Source organism: Apus apus, chromosome 3 (genome assembly GCF_020740795.1).
Source record: "Apus apus isolate bApuApu2 chromosome 3, bApuApu2.pri.cur, whole genome shotgun sequence".
Taxonomy (NCBI): domain Eukaryota; kingdom Metazoa; phylum Chordata; class Aves; order Apodiformes; family Apodidae; genus Apus; species Apus apus.
This window is the reverse complement of record NC_067284.1, coordinates 82376499-82400171: the sequence shown is the minus strand read 5'-3', so window position 1 is coordinate 82400171 and position 23673 is coordinate 82376499. Positions and strand designations below refer to the sequence as shown.

The 23673-nt window shown below is 34.3% G+C and overlaps 1 protein-coding gene across 8 annotated transcripts in view; it reads right to left on the bottom strand.

Moving 5' to 3' along the window:
* The window catches only part of CEP170 (centrosomal protein 170), a 92253-nt gene that overhangs the window by 25113 nt on the left and 43467 nt on the right, over positions 1-23673 (bottom strand). For 7 of the 8 annotated variants that reach the window (XM_051613528.1, XM_051613530.1, XM_051613533.1 and 4 more), the window contains exons 9-11: positions 20972-21618; positions 9073-9222; positions 3257-3383 (exon numbers count right to left, since the gene is read on the bottom strand). In XM_051613528.1, coding sequence (XP_051469488.1) covers positions 3257-3383; positions 9073-9222; positions 20972-21618 — 924 coding nt within the window. The remainder of the gene's footprint in view (positions 1-3256; positions 3384-9072; positions 9223-20971; positions 21619-23673) is intronic. The other variant, XM_051613535.1, reaches the window with a different exon arrangement.

Below are 23673 nucleotides of genomic sequence, written 5' to 3'. Positions count from 1 at the left end.
TCAAAGTGCTGATACTGACCATGAATCTATTAAGGTCTAAAGTAAGGTCTAAAGGAATTACTGCTGTGAACCATTCTGGTTTTATCACAGAGACATGGCCAGGACAGAAAAAAGCCGTCTTCCAAAAGTGTAGGTTTTAAAACTAGCATACAGCAGGAAAAGGGAAGGAGTAATTTCAGAACCAGGCTAAGAGTGCAAAAACAGAACAACATTCTTTCCTCCTGCTCTGCTACAGAAAGAATTTCTTCTCAAACGAGGATAATTCCGGCTGTGATCAAACAATCGCCTGGCTGTGTGGCATCCTGGGCTAATTACTACCTCACTGACACTCTGCAACAGTATACTGGGGTAAGGGAACACTTCATGAACATTTGTTAGTCTTGCAGAGGGACTATGACATTTTTTCCTGCTTTGGTGTAATTTCACTATATATGCTGCATAATATGGTCTAGGATCACTCTTACATAAAAAGGTAAGCTTCACAAATACAAGAATTGAGCTATGTGTGTTATGCTATCCTTTAAATCAAATTTTAAAAGCCTGAGGCCATATATGCTAACAAAGTTTTTATGTTCTCACAATAGGTTAAAGTCGGTACATACCAGATTGGTATTAAATCAGAACACCATTACAACAGGGAGTAGAAAGCAAATTTTACATTCCTAAACTTATTCAGCACCATATTTCAAAGCTGCCAAACAGAGCAAGATCCCCCTTCTTCCTCCCGACTTGCCTGTTCCACAGCTCCAGGTCTTGTCTCATCAAGGGGCTACAGCCTCTCCCTGTGAGACCTCCCATCACGGAAGAGGCTGCAGTGCTAGCAGACACTCTTTCCACAGTATGGAAAAGCCCTACTCATGAAGAACTTGCTATGGTTGAGAGAGCAAAAATAATGCTTTTAACCCAGACAAGACACCGTAAAATAGAAATTTACAGATGTATAAAAAGCATTAAAAACAATGAAGTATTACTTGCTAAAGCACATTCATTGAATTCTTTGTGGATATAGAATCCTCTTTAGGCAGAAAAATAAAACCATCCTGTGAACTATTGCAAGAAGTAATTGATGCTGAATACCCCCCTTTTACAAACTAAACTTTTTTTTTTCCAGTGATGACAGTGCTCTCCTTGCCCATTTAACAAACAGAAGTTGTGCTGTCAGAAAAAAGGCTTTATTACTCAGAGATAATAAAAACTGCTCTATGAATTCTTCTAAATTTGAATGCTTGGATAAAAAAAATATTATTTTTGCAAGTTAATTTGCTAGTTGTTCAATATAAAATGACATATTAACAAACATCTGTCAATTCACCATGGGAGTAGTAAGGTGCAGGAATAGGTTGCCTGGGGAGTTTGTTGATGCCCCCTCCCTGGAGGTGTTCAAGGCCAGGCTGGATGAGGCTTTGTGCAGCCTGGTCTAGTGGAAGGTGTCCCTGCTCATAGCAGGGAGACTGGAACCTCATGATCTTTAAAGTCCCTTCCAACCTTAACCATTCTATGATTCTATTCTAATTTGTTTTTCACCAGGAGAGATCTATAAAGAACTGCTCTGCATACCTTGTTGGGCTCTTTCTATGAAGTCCGGCCACCAACATTTGTTGTTCCAGGAAAATAAACTGGAGTATAAGACTTCCCCCTTTGCAAGAATTCTCTAAGCATTCACTGGAATATCAACAATCATACTGTATGTATGAAAAATAACTATTTCATGAATTAGTTTGCAGACAACACCAAGTTGGGAGGGAGTGTTGATCTGCCCAAGGGTCGGAAGGCTCTACAGAAAGACTTGGACAGACTAGATCAATGGGCTGAGGTCAACTGCATGAAGTTCAACAAGGCCAAAGAACTCAGTACTAGGCAAATTTTTTTCTTTGCAGAAGGCCTGACTGCTGGACCAGGCATGCACTCAAAGCAGGCAGAGAATCAGAGGGTTCCACTCTGAAAGCAGCAAAGACTTAGTTTTATCATTTGAAAATGCAGACTTCTTAGAGTCTAACTTATAGGTCAAAGATGTAGCTTGCTCTGAAATTGAAACAGACGTGGATTCTTGAACAAATGAAGAAAGCCAGTAGCTACAATCAAAAAGTAGAGAACACCCATTAGACTTGTTAATGTAACTTCTGGGGCACAAAAAACCTCAACAACACCAAACAAAAAAAAGAAAATCTAACAAACAAAAGAGATGCTCAAAACTATAGAAAAAACCAATTTATTCTACTCTGCAATGTGTATTGGCCATATTATGTAGATGATGGTGGATCTTGCTAAGTGGATTGCACTGAAAAGCATTTCCACTTCTAAAACACTTTTTTTTCAATTTTTTTTTTTCCCTAATGAAAAAACTTAATCTGTGCTTTGATGCTGAAATTTAAAAGTCATCTGGAACAAAAGGAAATGCTGGAACTGCAGGACAAACGTATCTCAGGTACTAGACTCAGAATTAGTTACTTCTTTATCACAGAACACATCATTTTCAGAATATGAAACATTCATTAATATCACATCCCTTTTTAATTATCAGTCAATTTCATAATGAAAAGCTACATTAACTCCACCTCACCATCATTTTTAAGGTGAAACTGAGAGGAAGAAAATAGCAGAGGACAAGTAAAGTAAGGTAAGCAACTCCTTTATAATCGGAATGTAGATCTTATAGAATAAATCAGTTAAAATAAAAGGAAATAGTTTAACTAAGTAGAGAAATTAATGAGAATCTGGCATTCATGAGAAAGGGAGAAAGTTGTTTATTGCTGAGAAGGTTTCTATGGTTTTCTAGTAACATGGAAGGGTTTGCATGTTTTCAAGAAAAGGAACTATGCTATGGTTCAGCTAAAAAATGACTGAATAATGAAGTCTCATGTTGGACTGTTCAGCAATCAATCCACTGAAGTCCAGTTTGAGGGCAGTACTCAGAAAGACTTAAGGAAATAAACACAGAATGCAGACCAACCCAAACTGCATTACAGTGAAAGTTTCTTTAATATTAAACATTGTTTATAATTTTTGTTTTAGTAATGTTCAATTTAATATTTGCAATCTTTTGCCAAGCCAAACAACACTACTGTTGAGCTCGTTTTTGTGCTGTTTCTTCTCAACCACAGAAAAGAATTTCAGGTGAAGATGAGGCACTAAGACTAAGGAAACTTCTTGTGTAGGTACATAATCACCCTTTTTTCTCTTTCATATAGGATATGAAAGGAAAAAAAAGAGATCTCTCTTCAGCACAAATTATGACAACAAGAACAGCTTTTAATACCATTTTCTAATGGAGCAGGCACAGATGACTCCAATCTGAGGTCATCTTGGTCATGACGTGTGTGATTAGCAGCCAAACTGGCCCACTGTGATACCCAGCGTTTACCTCCAGGGGCAGTAGAACCTCCCTAAGAAAGAAAAAAAGCAGAAGACAAATTACAACTGTTTGATGAAAAGCATGTGATCTTTCCAGATTGTTCCTGAACAGATGTGTCAGACACTATATTCCTGGACAAAGATGAAAAAACAGTTTACCTGAATAAATTTTAGAATTACCAGCTCTAGAACGGCAAACAAAACAAACAAATCTATATACTTGCAGAATCAGTACAGAATAAACAACATTTTCTAGTGCAATGAACTTTTAAACATTTGAACCTATATAAAATATATTAGAACACATACTGGCTTTAAAACTGGGTTATTTCAGTTCTCAGACCAGAACTGGAGGAAAGAACACATGGGCTATGAGGGTGTGTGTGTTCAAAAATTAAAAATGTGCTTCAGGAAAAAAAGTGATATTTTACCAGTTTAGAAGACCCACTTGTTCAGATGAATTATTATTTACTTCATTAGAGAAAGACTACATTAAGCACTGAAAGAGTAAGATATCTGATCTTCCTTTCCTTTCCATCATAAGTTAATTTGTTTCTGAACAAAGCAAGAAGCAAAGATTAGTTTTCAAACATCCTACTGTGTAACAGTGAAGCTAGTGTAAACAGTATCTCATAATTTTTTGCAGCTGACCTAGAAAACAAATTTATTTACCTTTTTGATGGTTAACCTTTGTAAGCCTTGAAAATTTTGAAATATAAAAAAGTAAATATAAAATCAAACCATCTTCTTAAGTTGTTATAGTACCTTAAGTTGTTTTTTTTCCTCAAAAATTGGTTTCTATATCTAACACAGTATCACTGTTTTATGCAATACATTATAATCTCTCTTGCTCACATCTCCAAAAAAAGACAAAAGGCAACAGTTGATCCTTATACGTGTCCTCATGCACGTACATAAGTAGGCTGTACACTATCAAAGCCTTCTAGAAGTTTACACCGTCTAATTTATTGGACTCAAAAGACAAAGCACTGCATGTGACAGAAGTAATTGATACAGTTCCATAGATGTTACATGACCAGAGGCAAGTCAAACAACAAGTCACCATTCAAGATCAACAAAAGGGATGGGAAGTACATGAAAATACTAGTAGCTTGCTTATTAAGGAAATCTGTAGGAGCTCTTTCAAAGGTTAGTTGAAGATCTCCAGGCGGTGCAACTCAAAATTTTATTTCCTGTCTGTACTAGTAAACTTACATCTTTAATGAAACAACTGCATCCCAAAACAAATGACTGACATTCCCATTATCTTTGCTACAGCAAACACCAACTATTCTGCGTACCACCTAACCAATTCAAGAGATACAGATATGGTATCTATCAGAAATCTGAACTCCACAACAGAGAAACAGGCAAATACTGTAGTAGAGCAATAACACATTACTTTTCTCTGAAACTAATTACACTACCAAAACACCCACAATTTTCTACACAACAGTGGATGTAAACATATGTTTTGCCAACTCCGTGTATAGAAGCACAATCAAAAAAGCTATGAAAAGGCAGCTTATTTTGAGAGTAGTTTGAGTAAAACCAAAAGGTGAAAGGTTTATAAAACACACGTTAAAAAAGTTAGTCAGCTACCCTAATGTTCTTTCTATAATTCATATCAATTTGCATCTTATAGGCTCTGAAGTAAGCAATTTGCCAAATCCTCTCTTGAATACCAAAAGGAATTTCCTAGTCTTTCAGAAAAGCTGGGTTTATGTAAGAGATAGCAGCCTTTTAACTTTGTGTTAAGTCTGCTTTCCTCTATGCTTATCATGTATTCAAATTAAACTGGAGTAATATATCTTCAGAAAATGTACCAATGCATTTCTGTGGACTTACGATTCAGCCGGAAGATTTAGGGCTTCAGGATAACATGTGAAAAAAAACCTGACAACACACCCACATGACACCTGGAAACATCTCCAATACTAGGCATTGCAGAGCAGAATAATATTTTTAAAAATAAAATTCAACAAGCTGAATAATAATAATAAAAAGGTCTTTACAGACACACGTGCCAGTCATCTCGTGTTCAAGAATTATATTATGCCATTCTTTTCTAAACTGAAGTGCCATCTTGAAAGCACTTATTATAGTCCTTCCCCACTCTACCTGCTTCAGAACCACATTCCTCTAGGGGTGATGGGTCTTTTTTTCAAACTTCCATACTCACTTCATTTACAGACAATGTCTTCAAATCTTCTCCTGGAACAACACTGAGATCTATCTCAAATAGTCTTTTCCTTCTGTTGCATCTACTCCACTTACACAGCAAAACCCAGCAACTGTACCCATCTCAGCTTCAACTTCGCTAGACTAAAAGAACTGTATCAATCTGTTCTCATAAGTTAAATCTCCATTCCCTTAGTAACCTGAGTAGACCTCTTTGTACCTTCTCTAGTCTTGTATTCACTCTTCTTAACCAAGAATGGTAACAATTCTACTGTCAGTTTTTCAGAAAAAGTTTCATCAACTTCCTTCCATGGCAACAACGTTGCCCTTTGCTACTGACAATCCATTTTCCAGGGTATCCAAGGGTCATATTTGCCTTTCCACAGCCATATGACATTGGTGACACAATCATCCTCTGTTTCAGTATAGTATCCAAGTTCAAACAAAAAACATCAAAAATTCAGACAGAATGGTTTGCTCTACAGGAGAACAGGAAATTACTGTAATTAGAGAGGACAAACAAAAGGAAAGAAGAGCCTCTGAATACACACAGCAGTTCTCCATTTCTAATAAGCAATATAGCAAATATTGACATCAATAACGTTATTCAGTATTCAGAATATCAGTGGTATTTTTTTATATCTTCAGTGGGAAAGATATGAAATAAGCATTCAAAACAGAAAAAAGGAACACATTAGTAAACAGCACTGATGACCCTGCAGACGGATAATCAAGTTTCTAACTGTGCTGCAGGCTTCACAAAAAATTTAAAAAACCACCAAAACCAGAAACTCTTTGTCCTTAAGAAGTATATCAAAGACAATGTTGATAAACCAGGTACATTATTTAAGAACTGTGGTTAACATGGATAACTGGCCACTGAAAATTAAATTGATAATTCAGAGACCAAATATCTACAGTATTTTTATTAATCAAGCTCACAGAGAGAATAAAGAATAACAACAACAATATTCTCTTTGTTCTGTATCTTATTCAATGGTGTTTTAAGTCACACTTACCTTGGTTGGCAAGTGGCAGCTTATAATACAGAAAATAAAAATATTTAAATATTTTAAACAGATGGATTTGGTATTCTTACTGTCTACCTGTAACCATTGAAAAGGCAAGAACCAGTGCATGCAGGCTCAATCCAACTGTGTCAGACATTCACTTCACATTTTACTTAAGTCTCATGACATACACTACTTCAAAGTATCAAAGCTTATCATACCAAAGAAAAAGCTGAGCATTTCTTTGTAAGAAAACAATTTTTCAGATACTTTTCAAGTACGTTATTCGGGATACTTCACAAGCCCTGTAAATTTAAGATGTTTAAGTTCAGAACAACCTTTCAACCCCAAAATTGTTTTTATAAAACATTCATAATTTCCCAAGCCACCTTTTCCACCTTGAAATCGAAATCTCTCTTCTCTAGATTGACACCTTCTATATCAATCATGTTCTGAATTCACCTCATTCTGGTAAATTCTATATAGGTACAAATGTGATGGGTGGCTGGAAAAAGTGAGTGGATGCAAGCCTGGAACACTGACCTACTCTGGCTGACTATTTAGCCAAGATGTTCAATAAGGTTTATTAACATAGGATCTGTGGCTCAGTAATACAGGAAGTCTTCCAAAAACCACAAGCAGAAAATGTATATAATGAGAACATGATACCCACATACTTTACAAATCAAACACATTTGTCTCTGCTTTTCCTAATGACAAAACAAACCAGGTGTAAGTTTTGATAATAAGATTTTAAATATCACAGTCGTCTCTCAATAGTTATTATTTTTACATTATGATACTACAAAACAAGCGGTATTCTTCTGAACTAGATTCTCTTATTTCCATATATGTATCAACCAACTTCTATTTTTTGCTTTCTCTGATAAGCTTTTTTCCATCTTCATCTGTCCTCATTTCTTCTTACACAATTCTTCCCGTAGCCACTTTGCTTATGTCAATTTTGCTTCTTTACCAACCAATTTTCATTTTTCCCCTATCATGCCTTGTAATAATCTTGTAAATTAAGTCTATGCTAAATAACCCATCCCCTTTTCAATACAGGAAGACCTTTTTATTCAGCAAAACATCCACAGTAATAAAAATGCATCATTCTTGCAATCCCAGCCTAAATCAAAACAAGTTTTAGAAAAATGCCATTGCCAGAAAGATTCTTAAACCCTGATGGAGAAATCTCAATCTTCTAAATCAAACCCTGTTATTTGCAAAATAAGACACCTGGAAAGCTCAATTATGTTCATAAAATAAATAATACATTCTTTTGCTGCTTCTGAAAATATAGAAATGGAAAAATATCAATACTTTTAATTATCTTGAAAACTGGTATGGCACAAAAGAGTTGAAAGTCAGAAGAGGCATGAAAAGGAAGAAAAAGATTGTGGTTATAGATTCATGCAAAGCAAGGTAAACAGCAAAGTTTGTCAAATTCTTCCACGTGATATGCCCATGCTACAAAGCAATAACTTACTTGAAGCAGTAACCTAACAAAACTATTCAAAGATACTGATCTAGATACAGTAACATAGTGCATCAAGACAGTGAAGCACATCTTCTCTAGGAGAAACAGATTTCTAGATACTAAAACAATGTATTTGCATGGCAGGCACACAAAGTCACACTTCAAGCTTCCAATACATTCCAGAACATTTGCTTATTTATAAACTTTGCTAATTTACAGGATCATGCTTTAGAAACAGTTTGCCATGGCAAATAGTAGTGTAGCGTGCTTCGTTACTGTTACCAGATTAATTCTGCTCCAGTGTGAGCCCATCCTGTTCCCAACACATTTCAAGCTACAGTTTATCAATTACAAAGGTATCAGAATGTCTCCCAATCTTTCAATACAAGATATAACATCTATCTTGTGGGCATATTCTGAGTCATATGTAAAAGAACAGGCATTTTCCTTTCCCTAATTTTTCACCAGCTGATTAAATTATACTGCTTCTGAGGCAACTAACGTAAGTGACTTCTCATGAATGGCATCTCACGTCAGAACTCAAACCATGAATATAAAAACCTGAAATCCTCTGGCTTTGGAAAAAAATCTGAAATATATTATCTACCATTTTTTTCCTAGCTGATTTTGTATCACACATTGAATGCATACACCTTATTTCTGAATTTTAATACAGTTACTTGCTTTGGGCTATAAAACATTACCATCTTTTCCTCAGTTCTGCTGCATAACTTACAAGAAGTGTATAATGTGCAAATGTGTTTGGCAAATATAGTGTTGAAAGAAAGCTCTTGCTACATTTCCAATACACTGGTGTTAGTGCACATAGAAAGGTAGCAAAGTTTAAAACACTTTCACAATGTAACGTGCCTCTCTCTGACAGAGAAGTTTTGATACTGCAATAAAGGCCTAATTAAAAATAATGTGCTTACAGATCTGAGCTAATGTTTTCTAGGCAAGGTTTTGTTTGCTGTTTAACACTTACTGATCAGTTATTAGTGCTCTCACTTATTGGAAGAAAAAAGAAGACCATCAAAAATTAAATTCTACCTCAGTGTCAAGAAATCCAGTTGTACTCAGTGGTCTTTTTTCTTCCAGCACTACTGCAGCAGAATTTATAGCCCAATCTTTTACTAAATCTTTCTGGTTCTCGTTGATAACAGGCCTATTATAATCCTGGCTGTCATCCACTCCAAATACCTGAAAATGAAACAAACCATTGCATACATTAACCCAATACCATCCTGATACAGTGTTCAATGTTAATGGATGGATGGTGGCATGCTGGATTGTGAGCTTAAATAGATTTTGTTATGTTATGCTTATCTGTATTATGCTTATCTTCATGAAATCTACAAATAAAACAGAATAAATATCTACAGCATTTATAAAAAAAAAGAGCATTAAGACTATGTCAACTCTGAAAATTCACAAAACTGCTAGCTGGAATGGTCAGATATGAAAAAATGACACTTTGATGAGAAACAAAAGGTAAAGGCAAAACTATTACAAAAAACATTTATAGTCCATTTCCCAGTTAAGAAGAAAACAACTGGAACACGAAATTTTCAGCCTTTTGCTATTATCTAGTGAAAACTGAAAATATAAACACTTACATCTGCTATTAATACGCTTATTGAATTATTTCTCTAATTCAAATAAAATCTCAGTTTTTCATTTGTTAGGGACTTGGCAGATGTTAGAAGTCCACCAGGTCTCACAAACCACATCCCATCTCATTCAAGATGTGACTTGCCATGCTTTTTCTCCTATACTGTTTCCTACTGACGCTTATATCCCTCTGCTTGTGACAGAACAACTTCCCATATTTTAAAACCATTGCTCAGAGAAAAATACTAGAAAAATGTTATTACCAAGGCAATTTATTAATAAGGACTTAAGCAGGAGAGCCAGCATATAGTCTGTCAAATTTCTCACGAGTCATATATGCTACGGAACATGAATTCCTTTCAGAATTGATGTATACTTCAAAGATAATTTAGATAATATTTTGTATCTCAGAAAGATAATTTATAAAAATTTTTACATTTCTTCCTAAGAAATACATTCACTACTTTTCCACTATGGACCTGAACATTTAAAAAAAAAAAAAAAGAATAAAAATGAAATAAAGCCACACACATTAAAATTGGCTGCTAAACATAAAAAATTGTTTTGTCTTAGGGAGGACAAATTACCTTCAAAGATGCTATCCTCCTGTAAAAAATACTATTAGAGAGAAAAAAATGCATAAAATTATTTTTTCCCAGAAACTGTTTTGTAATTCAGTTTTGCACAGCAAAGCTAGGGGACTGGTTTATTAAAATTCTAAACGAGGTTAGTGTATTTAAAATAGATTCACCACTAGATGGCCACAAAGCATAAGGTTTTTTGTGTCTGAGAAGGATCTGGAAAAAAAGTTACTGTCACTGAGCTCCTGCTTATGCTCTTCCACTGTCCAGAAAGATGTTACTACAGCATTTACACACTTATAACTGAGGAAACTTTTTCAAATGCATTGGACTAGTATTTTGCTCTTTTAGGAAGAGACTGCTTTGTACAATCCTAAAAATTAGACAATGCTCCTCAATTTTCAATTAAAACATAAATCATGTCTAGATACACCTACACACCAGTTGCTTAAGAGTATTTAATAAATATTCCTTTTCTAAAAAAAGTGTGATATAGCTTGCTTTCTCTTTAAAGATCTAGTTTTAATTTGTGTAATCAAAATGTTGTACAAGTTGTAGCAATTTTTGAAAAAGCAATTATTGTCCACTGCCTCCTTTCTTTGAACATATCACTAGTCTACAGGCACTTTTTTCCTTGTTTAAGGTAGTTCCATAGATTAAAAGTTTTACATGTTCTTATAAATGAAAAAAAATAATCCAATTTTTAGTGCATAAGCACTTGAAGGAAAGTATCAATTCACCAATTCCATATCTAATTGGGACTACAGGAGTAACTCACTGCTGTAAATTGCTCAATATTATCTAACGTCACATTTATTTACCATGTCAAATTTCTTCTCCTGTATCACAAACAACAGCGCTTAAGACTTCTTTCTTTCAATCTGACATTTTCCAGTACTCAAGCATATCTTGTTGTTATTCTTATATTTCTGAAACTATTGCAATACCAAATTTGAATATTGCATTTTTTTTCTGTGAAAGGTAATAATAGCAGTATCACTGAAGTAAAAGATTTACCTCCTAATGCTCCCTCTGTATATACAGCAGAGATAGCACAGGCAAAAAAGATAAGCAAAATATGTGGGAACACTACAATTAGAAAGAAAGGGAAAGCATCTTCATAAATAAATGCATATTTTGTACTACACATTTGTTCTACATCTAGAAGCACTGCTATGTGCGTCCACCTACCCTGTCAAAGATCCACTAACACAACAACTCTAAAGTTCCTCTTTGCAGCAGGAAAGAGATTCACACCAGTGTGATGTAGCCCAAAGACTAAATTTCAGAACTGGGATATATATAAAACCCCTTTGAAAACAATGCCACTAATATCTAATTAAGACTTTAGATATGGAAACTATACAAAAGATAAAGCAACTCATGTTAAACATTTGACAAAACTTAGACCATCACTTACACACCTATCACACTATCAGAATTTCAGGATTAAATGATGCACTTACATTCTTCACCAAATAATGGTAATATCCTCAACAGAAACAGCCATGGAATAAACTGAAGTTTTCTGCTGGAAATCAACTCTCCACCCTTCAGAAAAATGTAATATGTAATTTGTAATTTATGGTTTGCTACTATAAGGTATGTGTGCAAACAGTGGGCTGTTGTGCTTGAAGCCTGAACAGAGACCTGTATCTTCCTACAAAAACTGAATTACATTCTTCAAGGCTTCCCATTCTTCAGATGTTTCTGTTTAAGTATTTTTGTTATTTCAAAGTCATTAAAAAAAAAAAAAATTCAAGGAAATGCAGATGACACCCATCACTGCATCTCTCATTTGTACAAAAAACCTGAAGTTTCTTTCTGTAAAGCTTGTATTTCTCAGAAACAGCAGCTACAGCTTTAAACAAAAGCAACTACAATATTTTGATTAACTGTGTTTTGGGAAAGAAAAAGATTAAGCCAAGGTTCTCAATTGTGGAACTGCTACTACTATGGCTGACATATAGTGAAGTCCCCTATATCAGCAGGGGAAAAGGGAGTTCCTGAAACATACTTTTCAATGTGATTTAAATGTGATTTACATTCCATGGCTCCACCGGTAAAACAAAGGGACAAACAGCAGGCTAAAAATACAGCAAGTTCCAAAGCATCATGCTGTTACTTGCTGGAATGCAAACGTCAGCCTGAAAACTACAGAAGCAATGTACAAAGTAACTGATGACAAAACATATGCACCTTGATGTAGCTGTTAATAAATTCCTTAACTTAATCTCAGCAACAGTTTTTCAAGTATTATATCTGAGAATATAACTTTATATACATAAAAGTGTAATTTAAATAACTCTTTATCCAATAATAAACAAGAATTAATAAATTCTATGTAACACAATACAAGCAAGGTGTAATCATTGTCAGAAGTAGTGGAGTATTTTTGGAGACAGCATGAGTTACAGGACCAAGTCTGAGCATGTGCCTTATCCTGTTCTGCAAGGGCTAATTTTGTAGAAAGCAGAGTTAACTCTTGGAAGGCCATTCATGTTTCCCTGTGAAAACAGCTCATGACTCAGAGCACACCTGCTTGTCACAATAGCTGAAACACAGCTTTAGCACAAGCTAACTTCAGGCATCGGGAACTGGTCTTGTTCACTGTCCTTTCCCCCTCTCCTGCCCCCAGCGGATGAGTTCATGTATTTTGTAGCACAGCTGAACTATTATCAAAAGTGATGATTCTTTAACACGATGGAAGCTGTTTTTCTTTAATGACATATGTGACACCTTCTAGACACTAAAAAGAGTCAGAAAAATCAATTGAAACAGGAACCATTTTCCTGAATCAAAAGGAAGATAATGGGTTAGCTAAAAAAGACACCAGAACCCCACTTGATGTTTTCCTTATGTGTTTTTAATTAACACTAACATTGTTGAGTAAGAAAAAACTTTTATCAGTTGTATCTCATCTACATGCCTTTCAGAGTTCCTAATGTTAGACCTTTATACTTATTATAATTTCAGGACATAAATTTTAAACTATTGCATGGTGTATGAAGATCACACTGCAGTTCTACAATATCAAAATTACTCAGCACTTGATGTACACAGATCTTGTTCCTCATTCAACTCATTACTGAAGACAGGTATCAATGGAAAAAAAAGGTCTTGATACTCCCAATAAATATGTTCACTCAAATTTATAGCAAATTATGTATATTAGAAGAATATGCTATTGTTCTGCATAAATAATGCACATAGGATTAGAAAGCATTTTTAAGAGCACTAAACACAAAATAGGAGCAAACATTTTATTCAAATACAAATATTTCTATCTAGTTTTAAGATTCCGAGTTTCTAAAGTTTCCCCAATAGTCTTACCAACATAGTCTTAATATGAAGGATATGCAGTAATTACTATTAATAGTAACAACAATAATAGGAAATCAACAAATAAGTAATAAGGATTGCAGTTGCAGTTCAGAGAGCTCTAACTAGGAACCTATCCATTAATTATGGTATTTGCAAACTAAAATTATTTGAACAATTCTCATTCTATTCTATTCTAAAAACAATTACAGACACAATCTGGAGATATATTTGAAAAGGATGCTAATTTAAATGCAATTAATTTCTGTTGTGGCAATTTGCACACAAGGGCCAGAACAAAACCCAAAGACAAAAAGCATGTAAGAGGGAATTCAAAGATGAACCACTGGAAAAGCAAACTATATCAAAGCAGAGCAGAGGTAAGGGACAAGGGGCTGTATTGTATAGTGCCTTAAAGACTGGACCATGGCAAAATAAAACAAGGAACAAGTGATTAAACTTGAAATAAAGTATTTGCCATTGGAAAGCGATGGGAATGTAAATTATAATGGCAGTTATGTTTCATAATGTTTTAGGGGAAAGAAAGATGATAAGTATATTTGACTGTGAGGGAAGTAAAACAGAAGTAAATTTCAGAAACTGAGCTGTGAACTGATACAGCTAGAGAGGAGGAAAAAATAGGGAAGAGACAGGAATTTGGAAACACAAGCAAGATTTGGACACAGTTTGGATGCACTAATCAAGAAGAAAGTGTAAGTAAGCCACACTCAGAGGATGCTTGATTGATGGAAAGAGGATTCCACAGAGCTTGAAATGGAAGAGGCTTCAGATCCATACTGCAGCTCATCTTGGCTGCACTTAGTATTCAGACTGTGCTCCTCAGTCCTTCGAAAGAAGGTAATCCAGACTTTCATAATATACAGTAAATTGGTTGTTAAAGGTCAGTTACTGATCAGATAGAAAAGACAAAAGGCAAACATCTTCTTCCCACCTTTGAGAAACTGTGATGAGCCAGATTACAATGCCTAAGCTTACTTTGTGTTTAGCTATGGCATGAACTGTGTTTAAACAAGTTCCTTCCGAGAAGTCTGATTTTAATAGTTTTTGCTTGTTCTTGGCAGTTATCTTAGCCATCCCAGGCAAACAGACTGTTCTGTGCAGGGCATATCTCATGAATAGCCATAGATTTTCACAGAAGTTGTTTATGTCATTTTAACTATATATTGAAGATACAGAATCAGATGCAAGATGCTCCGTTATAAAAAAACCTACATAGGCAAATGAGAAGGATCAACGTGCCAATTCTGTTATCTTTCTCTTACTAGATGCCCATTACAGATACTTAAATGAATGCATACTTTGTACCTGTTTACTACAGTGAATAATTCTCTTTAGAATTCCAAATTCAAAAAGAAACTAAGTTTAGAGATTGTAAGACTCGTCACCTCAGAAGAAGAAAAGATTACAAACGTCTTCTTGAAAAAAAATTGTATGCTTGGATGATCTGATAGGCTTCAACTGTTCTACTACTTTTTCAGTATTGTATTCATAAAATACAGTGATTCTGCAACCAATACTCTCTGGAGCTAAAAGGCATTCCTTCTGGAAGAAACTGCTGAAGCAATAGTAAAAGCAATTAAAACCAGAGGGTGTGAAAAGATAGAAGCACTCAGTCATTTTCTCAAAATAGATACCGATCCCTTCAATAGTCTTTGAAACATGCCAGGACTTTTTTTTTTTTTCCTCCGAACTTACTCCCTGCTATTGATTCTTTTCAGATAGTTTGTAATTTATAATACTGCAAAAATTTACCAAGAGGAGTTCCATAATGTGTATGCTAACTCCAAAACAAGAGGAGTTATTATAACATATATGTTAAGTAGTGTAATGAAAAACCTCATCCCTGCTCCACTTGCACTGTAAATATAAGTATTTGGATGAGCATAGTTTTAGGAAATGAATATACCTTATAATAAACCTTACAGAACTTAAACAAAATGTTTTGATATGGTATATGGCTCAGTGTTCTAAAGTCCATCCCTGCTGTGAATTGCACATTATTAATGAATGATGGAAAACATCTGAATTAGTCTACACTTCTCACAGAGCTAGTCTGGTGTATAGAAATGTAACAATGTAATAAAAACATACAATTTTGTCATTCTTGCTTTCAAAATATTTAGCATAACATTAATCTTAAACTTGTTAGTCCACAATGCTTCATTTAGCAGTTATTTTATGCTTAATATAAGCTACCTGCAAGATTACTGAAAAAACTTCAAGGTTTGCAACAGAGAATATAAGGTCTGGTAAACAAGCTTGATGAACACCTAGAGTAATAACAACAAAAAAAACATTCATATGTACACAGTCCTTGAAGAACACATTAGCCAATAAGATGAAATGGTATGAACAGACATACTCTGGGATCAAAAACAGTAAGGAGATTCCATGTAATTATAATCACCTCTCAGAACATACTCCCATTCATACATATACTCAAAAAAAAAAGAATCAATACAAACTGAAAGTAAGTATCATAATGAGCAGAAAGATGTTGAAAATTAATATAGAAAACCTGGTACCTATATGAACACCAACACAGCTCTCAATCCTGAATTATTAGTTATTCCTAATTTTAGAGGAAAAAAAATGGTATCTCTTAAAGACTTTGTCAATGGAATAATATTTCATGTATACCATTTGCATAGCAGATAATCAAGTAAAATTATAGATGACAGCATATATGTTAAAAAGAAGGTTGTTACTATTATGGCCTGTCAATCTATATAAAAAAAAAAACCTTTACAACATAATCCTTTTCCAATTTAAAATAAACTGGAACATAAAGAACTTGGAATTGAAACCAAAATCATTAAATGGTCACAATCATTCTTTTTGAAGATAGCAGAAGGATGGATTGAGGTTTGAATTTTGGTACTTTTAAAAAATTTTTACTTCTTGGTGGGAATCAGAACACAGAATTTGAGATCTAAAATTACGTTGCTAAAAAAAAAGTTATCACAAAATTTAAATGAATATAACACAATTGAAACAAAAAATGTTGGGACCAAAGAAAACTTTATCTAAGATCAATGTCTCCATAAGCATGTGAGCTGCTATAACATTTTAGAATACCTAGATAGCCAGGTTGATGAGAATTGAAATATATGTATGGCCTGTACTCTGTTCCCTCCCTTCTCACACGTGCACAAAGGATTTAACTCTGCTATTTTAAGTTCTACAAAGTATATCCATTCAGAAATACCTGGAAATTAAATCGGCTGAAGGAAAAAATAAAAACAACCAACCACCCATGAAACTAACAAAAAAGGAACCCCCAAGAAATCTCCCAAAGAACTTGGAAAAAACTTTTTTATTGATTGCAATAGCCTCACTGTATTTAATATTCCAAACACATTCATTTATTAAAATTTATTACTGGCAACACTTTGCTTTGTTGAAAAAAAGAAACTCATTAGCCTGATAATTTGCAGTCTTTTTATATCAACAAAAAGGAAGATGAACTGAAGAAACATCATTTTGAATTCTTTGATCCACAGACAGACTTACCTTTTCTGTGGCCTAGAAGGACATTTTAAACTGATACGACTGCTGAGAACAATTCTCTTCTAATAGACCAAATTTGATTATGTAAATGTAAATCAGATAGAAAATTAATAACAGAGGCATGAACCTACGTAAAGGGCAGAACAGCCGGATGTAAAGGAAAAACCAAGCCCTACAGCTGTGCCCCACTTACTTCTGTATTTTACATGTTAAAAGTAACACTGAAAACATGTTCTAAATCAAATCAAGATCCTGAAACTGTTTTATGCTTAGCTCTTAGCTGCCACTGCAAGAGTACTATTCTGCTAAAGAGAGTTATGGCTTTCTGAGGCTATTTGAGCAGAGAATATTGTATGTCTGGTACGTTCAAGGTGGTTGTTGTAGTATGTAAGAGAAGCTTTTCCTCTTTACACATAATTGAAAACGCTCTCAAAGGTAATTTTATAAACAAGTCTGCAAGTATGAAAAAAAGTCAGCATCTATTACTCCATCATAACTAACCAATTCATAATTCTCTATGAACTTCAGTGACATTTGAATACCTGGATGCAGAAATATCACTGAGTAATGAAACGACTTTTAGAAAGTAAGGTTCATTGTTATTTTTCAAGTGTTCTCTGTTTATAAAGATTGTTAAGACACAACCATACAGGAACAATCTTTGCAGGACTCCAGGTGTGTACAGATCTTGCTTTTTTTTATGTTCCCAACTGAAAACTATCTGCTTAGTATTTTTATGATGTACTTTATTTTTTTGCCCTAAAACCAATTTATTTAAGTCTTGCAAATTTGCAAGCAATTTAACAAGACTCTTTTCCTACTCAGTTCAGTCTCTGTGGGCATTTACATAAATGGATTTTATTCCAGAGACCTTGCCTGTCAGATCTTAATACCTTGTCTGATTTATTTTTTTTAATCTTTCATTTTAGGTAAGCATCAGACATTCTCTCCAAGACAGTCATTACTGCTGACAAACTATTACACCTCTCTCTTAGGGAGTATCTCACAAAAAAGCTTTTCTTTATTACATAGAAAATGTTGTATTATTTCCTTATAATTATTTTTGTTTCTTTTCCACATTTTCTTTATAAAAGCCAGGCCTTAAAGTGGTCAAGAAGAAAAAAGAATAGGTTGTTTGTTATTCTACTCCTTTTCTGCTGTAGAGACGTTACCTTTTTAGTAGACAATGAAAGAGCAGCAGATGAAGAAATGGATTCTGAGCAAACCAAATGAAATCAAGATGTTGAATAAGCAGGACAGCATCCTTTCTGAATTTTTAAAATAATTTCACAGGAGTATCTATTTTTTCTGAGTCTACTTCCTAGAATCTTTAGTAAAGGGCTATATTAAACAAAAACTTTTGCAGAAATAATACAGCTCAACATTAAGGTACTTCCCCTCCTTTCTTAAAATTATATATAGTTTTGTTTTCAATTTTTCTGAGAATTATAACTTTGATTTCCTGCATACCGCTCTTGGATTCTTAAATCAAAGCAGCATTACTAATCACACCTTGATTTTTGACAAGTTAATGGCCCTCTTCCATTTGTGGTTTACTCTTATGTTCCCTTCCAGGGAAAAGGGTTGACTCTGCCTAAGTGTCTAAACCCTCAGAATGGTGCTAAGATCTGTGTCTGGTTTACCTGAAGAATTTCCTGTGGAATTAAATACTCCTGGTTTGGGTATTTTCTCCCTTTTACTGGAATAAAGGATGAGAATGACTAAAATACTCAACGACTACTTTCAGTGTGACTCATTCACTTGGGAAACCTGAGCCTTAACCTTAGCCTTAGGCTAAGTATCTTCACCCCTATCCTAGCAAATACAACTCTTGAATTTCAGTTTATCTTTTGACCCAACAGACACTCCTCAACAGGACTCAATTTAGGAGGAATCATAATTACTCAGAAGAAGGATAGGCTTGCCAACAGAGAGGTTATACTGGAATTACTGATAAAATGTATATCCGTAATTCTCTTAAATCTTCAATAAAGCAGCACAGCAGCCAACAGGCTAACAAAAGTCCTTGTTTTATTCCTCACTTATCCGCCTTCAGCAACATAACAGAATCCATGGCATAAGCAATTTAAAATAGGATGGAAGCAAAGCTGAGCTCAGCTGGTGAAAGAAATTTTGGCTTCCACTTGGCTTTGATTTTCTTTACTGGCTGTTTTTCTTCACTCCATAAAAATGGATTCTAAGGGAATAGACACAGGTGACCTCAATGAAAAATAATCTCAGCTTTACTTCCTATTAAATCTTTAATTTCTAGTGGTGACACTTTTTAGGTTAGCAGTAAGGGGTATTTATAACATCCAAAAGCTTTTTATGCAACACTAAGAATATTAACCAATACTTTACTACCAACCCTTATGCTTACATTCACCTCCTATTCCTGAATCTCTCCTGTAACAGAAGAGATTTGTTTCAAACAAAAGACTGCAGATATGCTGAACAGATATTAAAGACCAAAAATAATTTGAAATCCTAGTATAAACATTCTTATGAAGTACATAAATTGTCTATTTCCAAGTGTTATTACTTTGTCTGGTTTCAAATAAACCCTGTCACACAACTATACTTAGCAAATACAGAACTTACACCTTTTCCAATGCAATTTAATTGAAGATTTATAACTTAAGAATTAAATGCAGATAGTTCTAGTCACTAAGTCAAAGTAATTATATTCTTAATATTAACTTCCTTGATTTGGAATGCTTTTAGTTTTCAGAAGTTCTTTGAATACTAACTCAAAGAAGTCAAAAATCTCCTCTTCAGAATCCATAAGAGGCAAACCCATTAATTTTATTATTTTCTTGAAGGCAATTCTCTTGAAGAATATTATTCTTAATAATTTATTATATAATATTATCATAAAATAAAACAATCTGTAATAAATTTTCCCATTTCCTCACTATGTCAGCATTTTCTACAAAATCAAAACAGTGAAGCTACCTTGTCTTTTTCAACATTTAGCTAAAATTAATTCTAAATGTATTAATGTATTTGTTCAGCTCTGAAAACATTTTAGCCACTCAAAATCAATCCTTAGATGATTCTTTAACAACTAAGCAGTGAATTTCCTGTTAAATCGGCCAAAACACTGCCTTTATTTGGATGCCAGCATTCTATCACAACGTATTATTTAGGAAAACACAATAATCACGGAAAAAAAACCAAACACCTCTCTTCAAGCGGCAGTTAATTCAAATAATTGAACATAGCTTCTCCTACTCATAACTTTCTGTTGAATTCAAAGCAAGAGTGATTTGCAATTATTTAACCACAAATATGATTTGTATTGTTATTTATATTGTTACCAAGATGCAAAAGTTCCTTGGTCATCATAAGATTCCTAAGCCTAATGAAGCATACACCTAAATTCAAACTATGAAAATGACATTTTCTTGAAATGAAAGCATTCTAGTACTAACTTTTTACAATGGATGCTGAAATGCAAGTTATTTTATTGAATATACTTTTAAAAAAAGTACACATTTACAATCTATTTCTATATGAAAATTTTGATGGAACCAATTTATATACTGAAAACTACAGAGATGACAAGATTTTAAGAACATGTGAGTGTTTCTACTGGCACATTAATAAATTCGGACCTAGCAACTCTCATGAAAATATCAGTTAATTGGATTCTGTTGTCTAGTATTCCTCCAGTACTTAAATCTTTCAAAAATGCATTAAAACTACCAAACTAAAATAAAGCAGTATCAGGAATAATAATTCTTAGCCAAGTGCCTGTGGCTGCTTTATGGTATTTTGTATTTCATCATTATAGACTGGCTTTAAAACTTGTATTATTGCAGCAGCTTTAAGAAGTAGAACTGAACTGGTACACTGTTGCCCACGCATCACATACCACTCAGTATACATTTCAAGTATCTCACCTTGTCAATCATTTTACGGGCTTCCATTTCTTCAGAATTGGGATTTTCCAACTCAATAGTGTAAGTACCTTTGTCACTCTGGTCATCCTCATTGTCCTTTTCAGTAGCAGCAGAAACATGTTGGCTTTTCAACTTTTTGTCCATCTCCTGGTTCTGACTAGGCCTATGGCCAAGGCTTCCCGAACTCCTTAACAATGCAGCTTGCAAGACAGGTAATGCAGCAGAGGGTTCTTCTGATTTTTGTTTTAGAAGTTTTGCATGAACACCATGTACTGCTCTGTGATGCAATGAACTAGCTTGCACAGACGAAGGGACTGCTTTCTCTCCTGATGTAGGTTTCACTCTTTCAGCTCGGGCATGAGGTGTTGGAGATGGAGATTCTGAGCACAGAGCTCCTACATTCTGTGAAAAAGAGTATGAACGTCTCTTTCGAGGATGGTCTTCATCAAAAAACTCAATCATGAAGGCAGTCTGATTCAAACTGGCTTGCTCTTGCTGCTTTTCTGTGGAAAGGACTTTCTGGTGTGACTTTTTCAGCTCTGTATGATGATGCCTTAAATGTTCTTCAAGTGCTGCCCGCTTACTGTAATGCCGGTGGGCACCAGCATTTTCTGAATCACTTTGCGTACCATCATCATGCTTATTCCCTACAAGCAAAGCAAAAGAATTATAGCACAATGAAACAAACAAACAAAAAACCCCCATCAACCCAACACTTACAAATGAAACTGGCAAACTAAGAAAGAAATTGTATTTTTTTTAGACTCCAATAGCTTTCAGTACCTGGTAATGCATTCAACTTGCTGTGAGTCAAACCATGTAACACTTGAGAAGCTGATCAGCAACAGCAGTGCACTTGCATTACCCTCTTCACCAAAATTCTCACCTGTGAATACTTATCAGTGATTTACAAACCCCCAAATTTTACCAGCTGCATGTTTCTCAATTATACTAATTTTGTTACACAGCTGATGACATTACTACTGAAACATTCCAGGCAGGGTTAAGAGGAAAAATAAAACCCTAAACCACTCCTTCCAGTAACTGAAAATATCCATTGAGAGCTACAGTTCATATTGTTTGATTCCTCATACAATTTATCATGAAAAATGTCTACTGCAAATCGGAATGAATTATTTATTACTCTTTCTAAGAAGTACAATGAGTTTTTTCATCATTCACGCCCCTCAGCATCTGACATATGCATGTAAAATGGTTATTACTTACTCATTCCACAAACTACTTTGAGATCTAAGAATAAGGATTATGTAGGTAATAAATCATATCCATGTCTATAAATATACTTACGTAATGACACCTGAAAATGCATGGAAGGCTAGATACTCATACATTGAGAAATTTTATGTACAATGTGTCTACACTTCTAAGTTTTAACTCAGTTCCTGGAAAGGAACAGTTTCACCTTCTTTGAAATCTTTTGGATCAAGTCTGACTCATGTATACATAGAATGTACTATTTTTATTATGTTTTTTCATTCTCAATAATAGCTTTTGTAAGGTTTTCTCACTCGCATAGCTACTATTCAGTGCAACAGTAATCACATACTGACAAACCTTACTTACCACACTAATAGCACTGAATACACAGCTGAAATCATGATTTACATTCCTGTTTGCTGGAATGTAATTTATCTCTACCTAAGACAATGATGTGAGTGTTCACATTATTTCCAATTAATAACAATAAATATTAACACGACAGTGAAAGTCATATAATTTCAGCAATGTCACTTCTGTACAGAATATTTTAAGAAAAATCTGAGGGGGAAAAAAAGTAATTCTTAGATTTCCAAGTGGCTAGGTATATTCTCTATCTCTATGATTTGAAGAAGTACAAGTAATGAGTGAGAATACAAAGAGATCACAGAAGATTACAAAATTAAGATATTTATTTTGACTACAGGTGCCCCATAACTTACACCTACCAAAGATAAAATTTTATCAAAGCTTCTGCCACAAAAGGCTAAGGCCTTGCAAGCAAAGCCCTTACTATTTGACAAAGTAACATGCCTAACATTTATAGAATGTTCAAGTATATGAATATAAAACAGCATCATGAAGACCAAAGAATGTTCTGTGATATACTATAGAAAGAATATGGTGTTATTTTCTTAATACTAGCACACTGATACAATTCTGTTGAAAAAAAAATATTTTTTAGCTTAATTTGGAAGAGTCAGCCTTAAAAAGCAGACTTTTGATCAGTAACACAAAGCGCACTGTACCCAATCTCTGCTGGTTTAAGAGCTAGACATGATAATGTTGCAGAATCAAGGAAAGTGGGAATTGTGGAGTTGACATGTTGAAATAACTTGAACTTGAAAAAGTTCTTCAAAAGTTTTAATTTTGAAAGTTTGAATGGCACTGGAATCTTCATCTGGAGATCAAAACCACCCATCTGAAGATCAAAACTACTTTCTTCTTTATTCTGCTAGTGGCATTCAAAAGAAAGTATACTTTTCACGCTGAACATTTGATTTAATTTTATTTGAAGTGTCACTCTGTGCAGTAAAAGAACATGCATAATAACCCAGAACTCCATTCAACAGCAGCACTCTTATACACACAATATCCTGCAAGCTTGGTACAAAAATTGAAGCTCTTGGTCTATTTCAGGCTCCTGACTCAAACTGGACTCTATCATACATGACTGATTTAAGTGTAATAACTATAGAATGTGT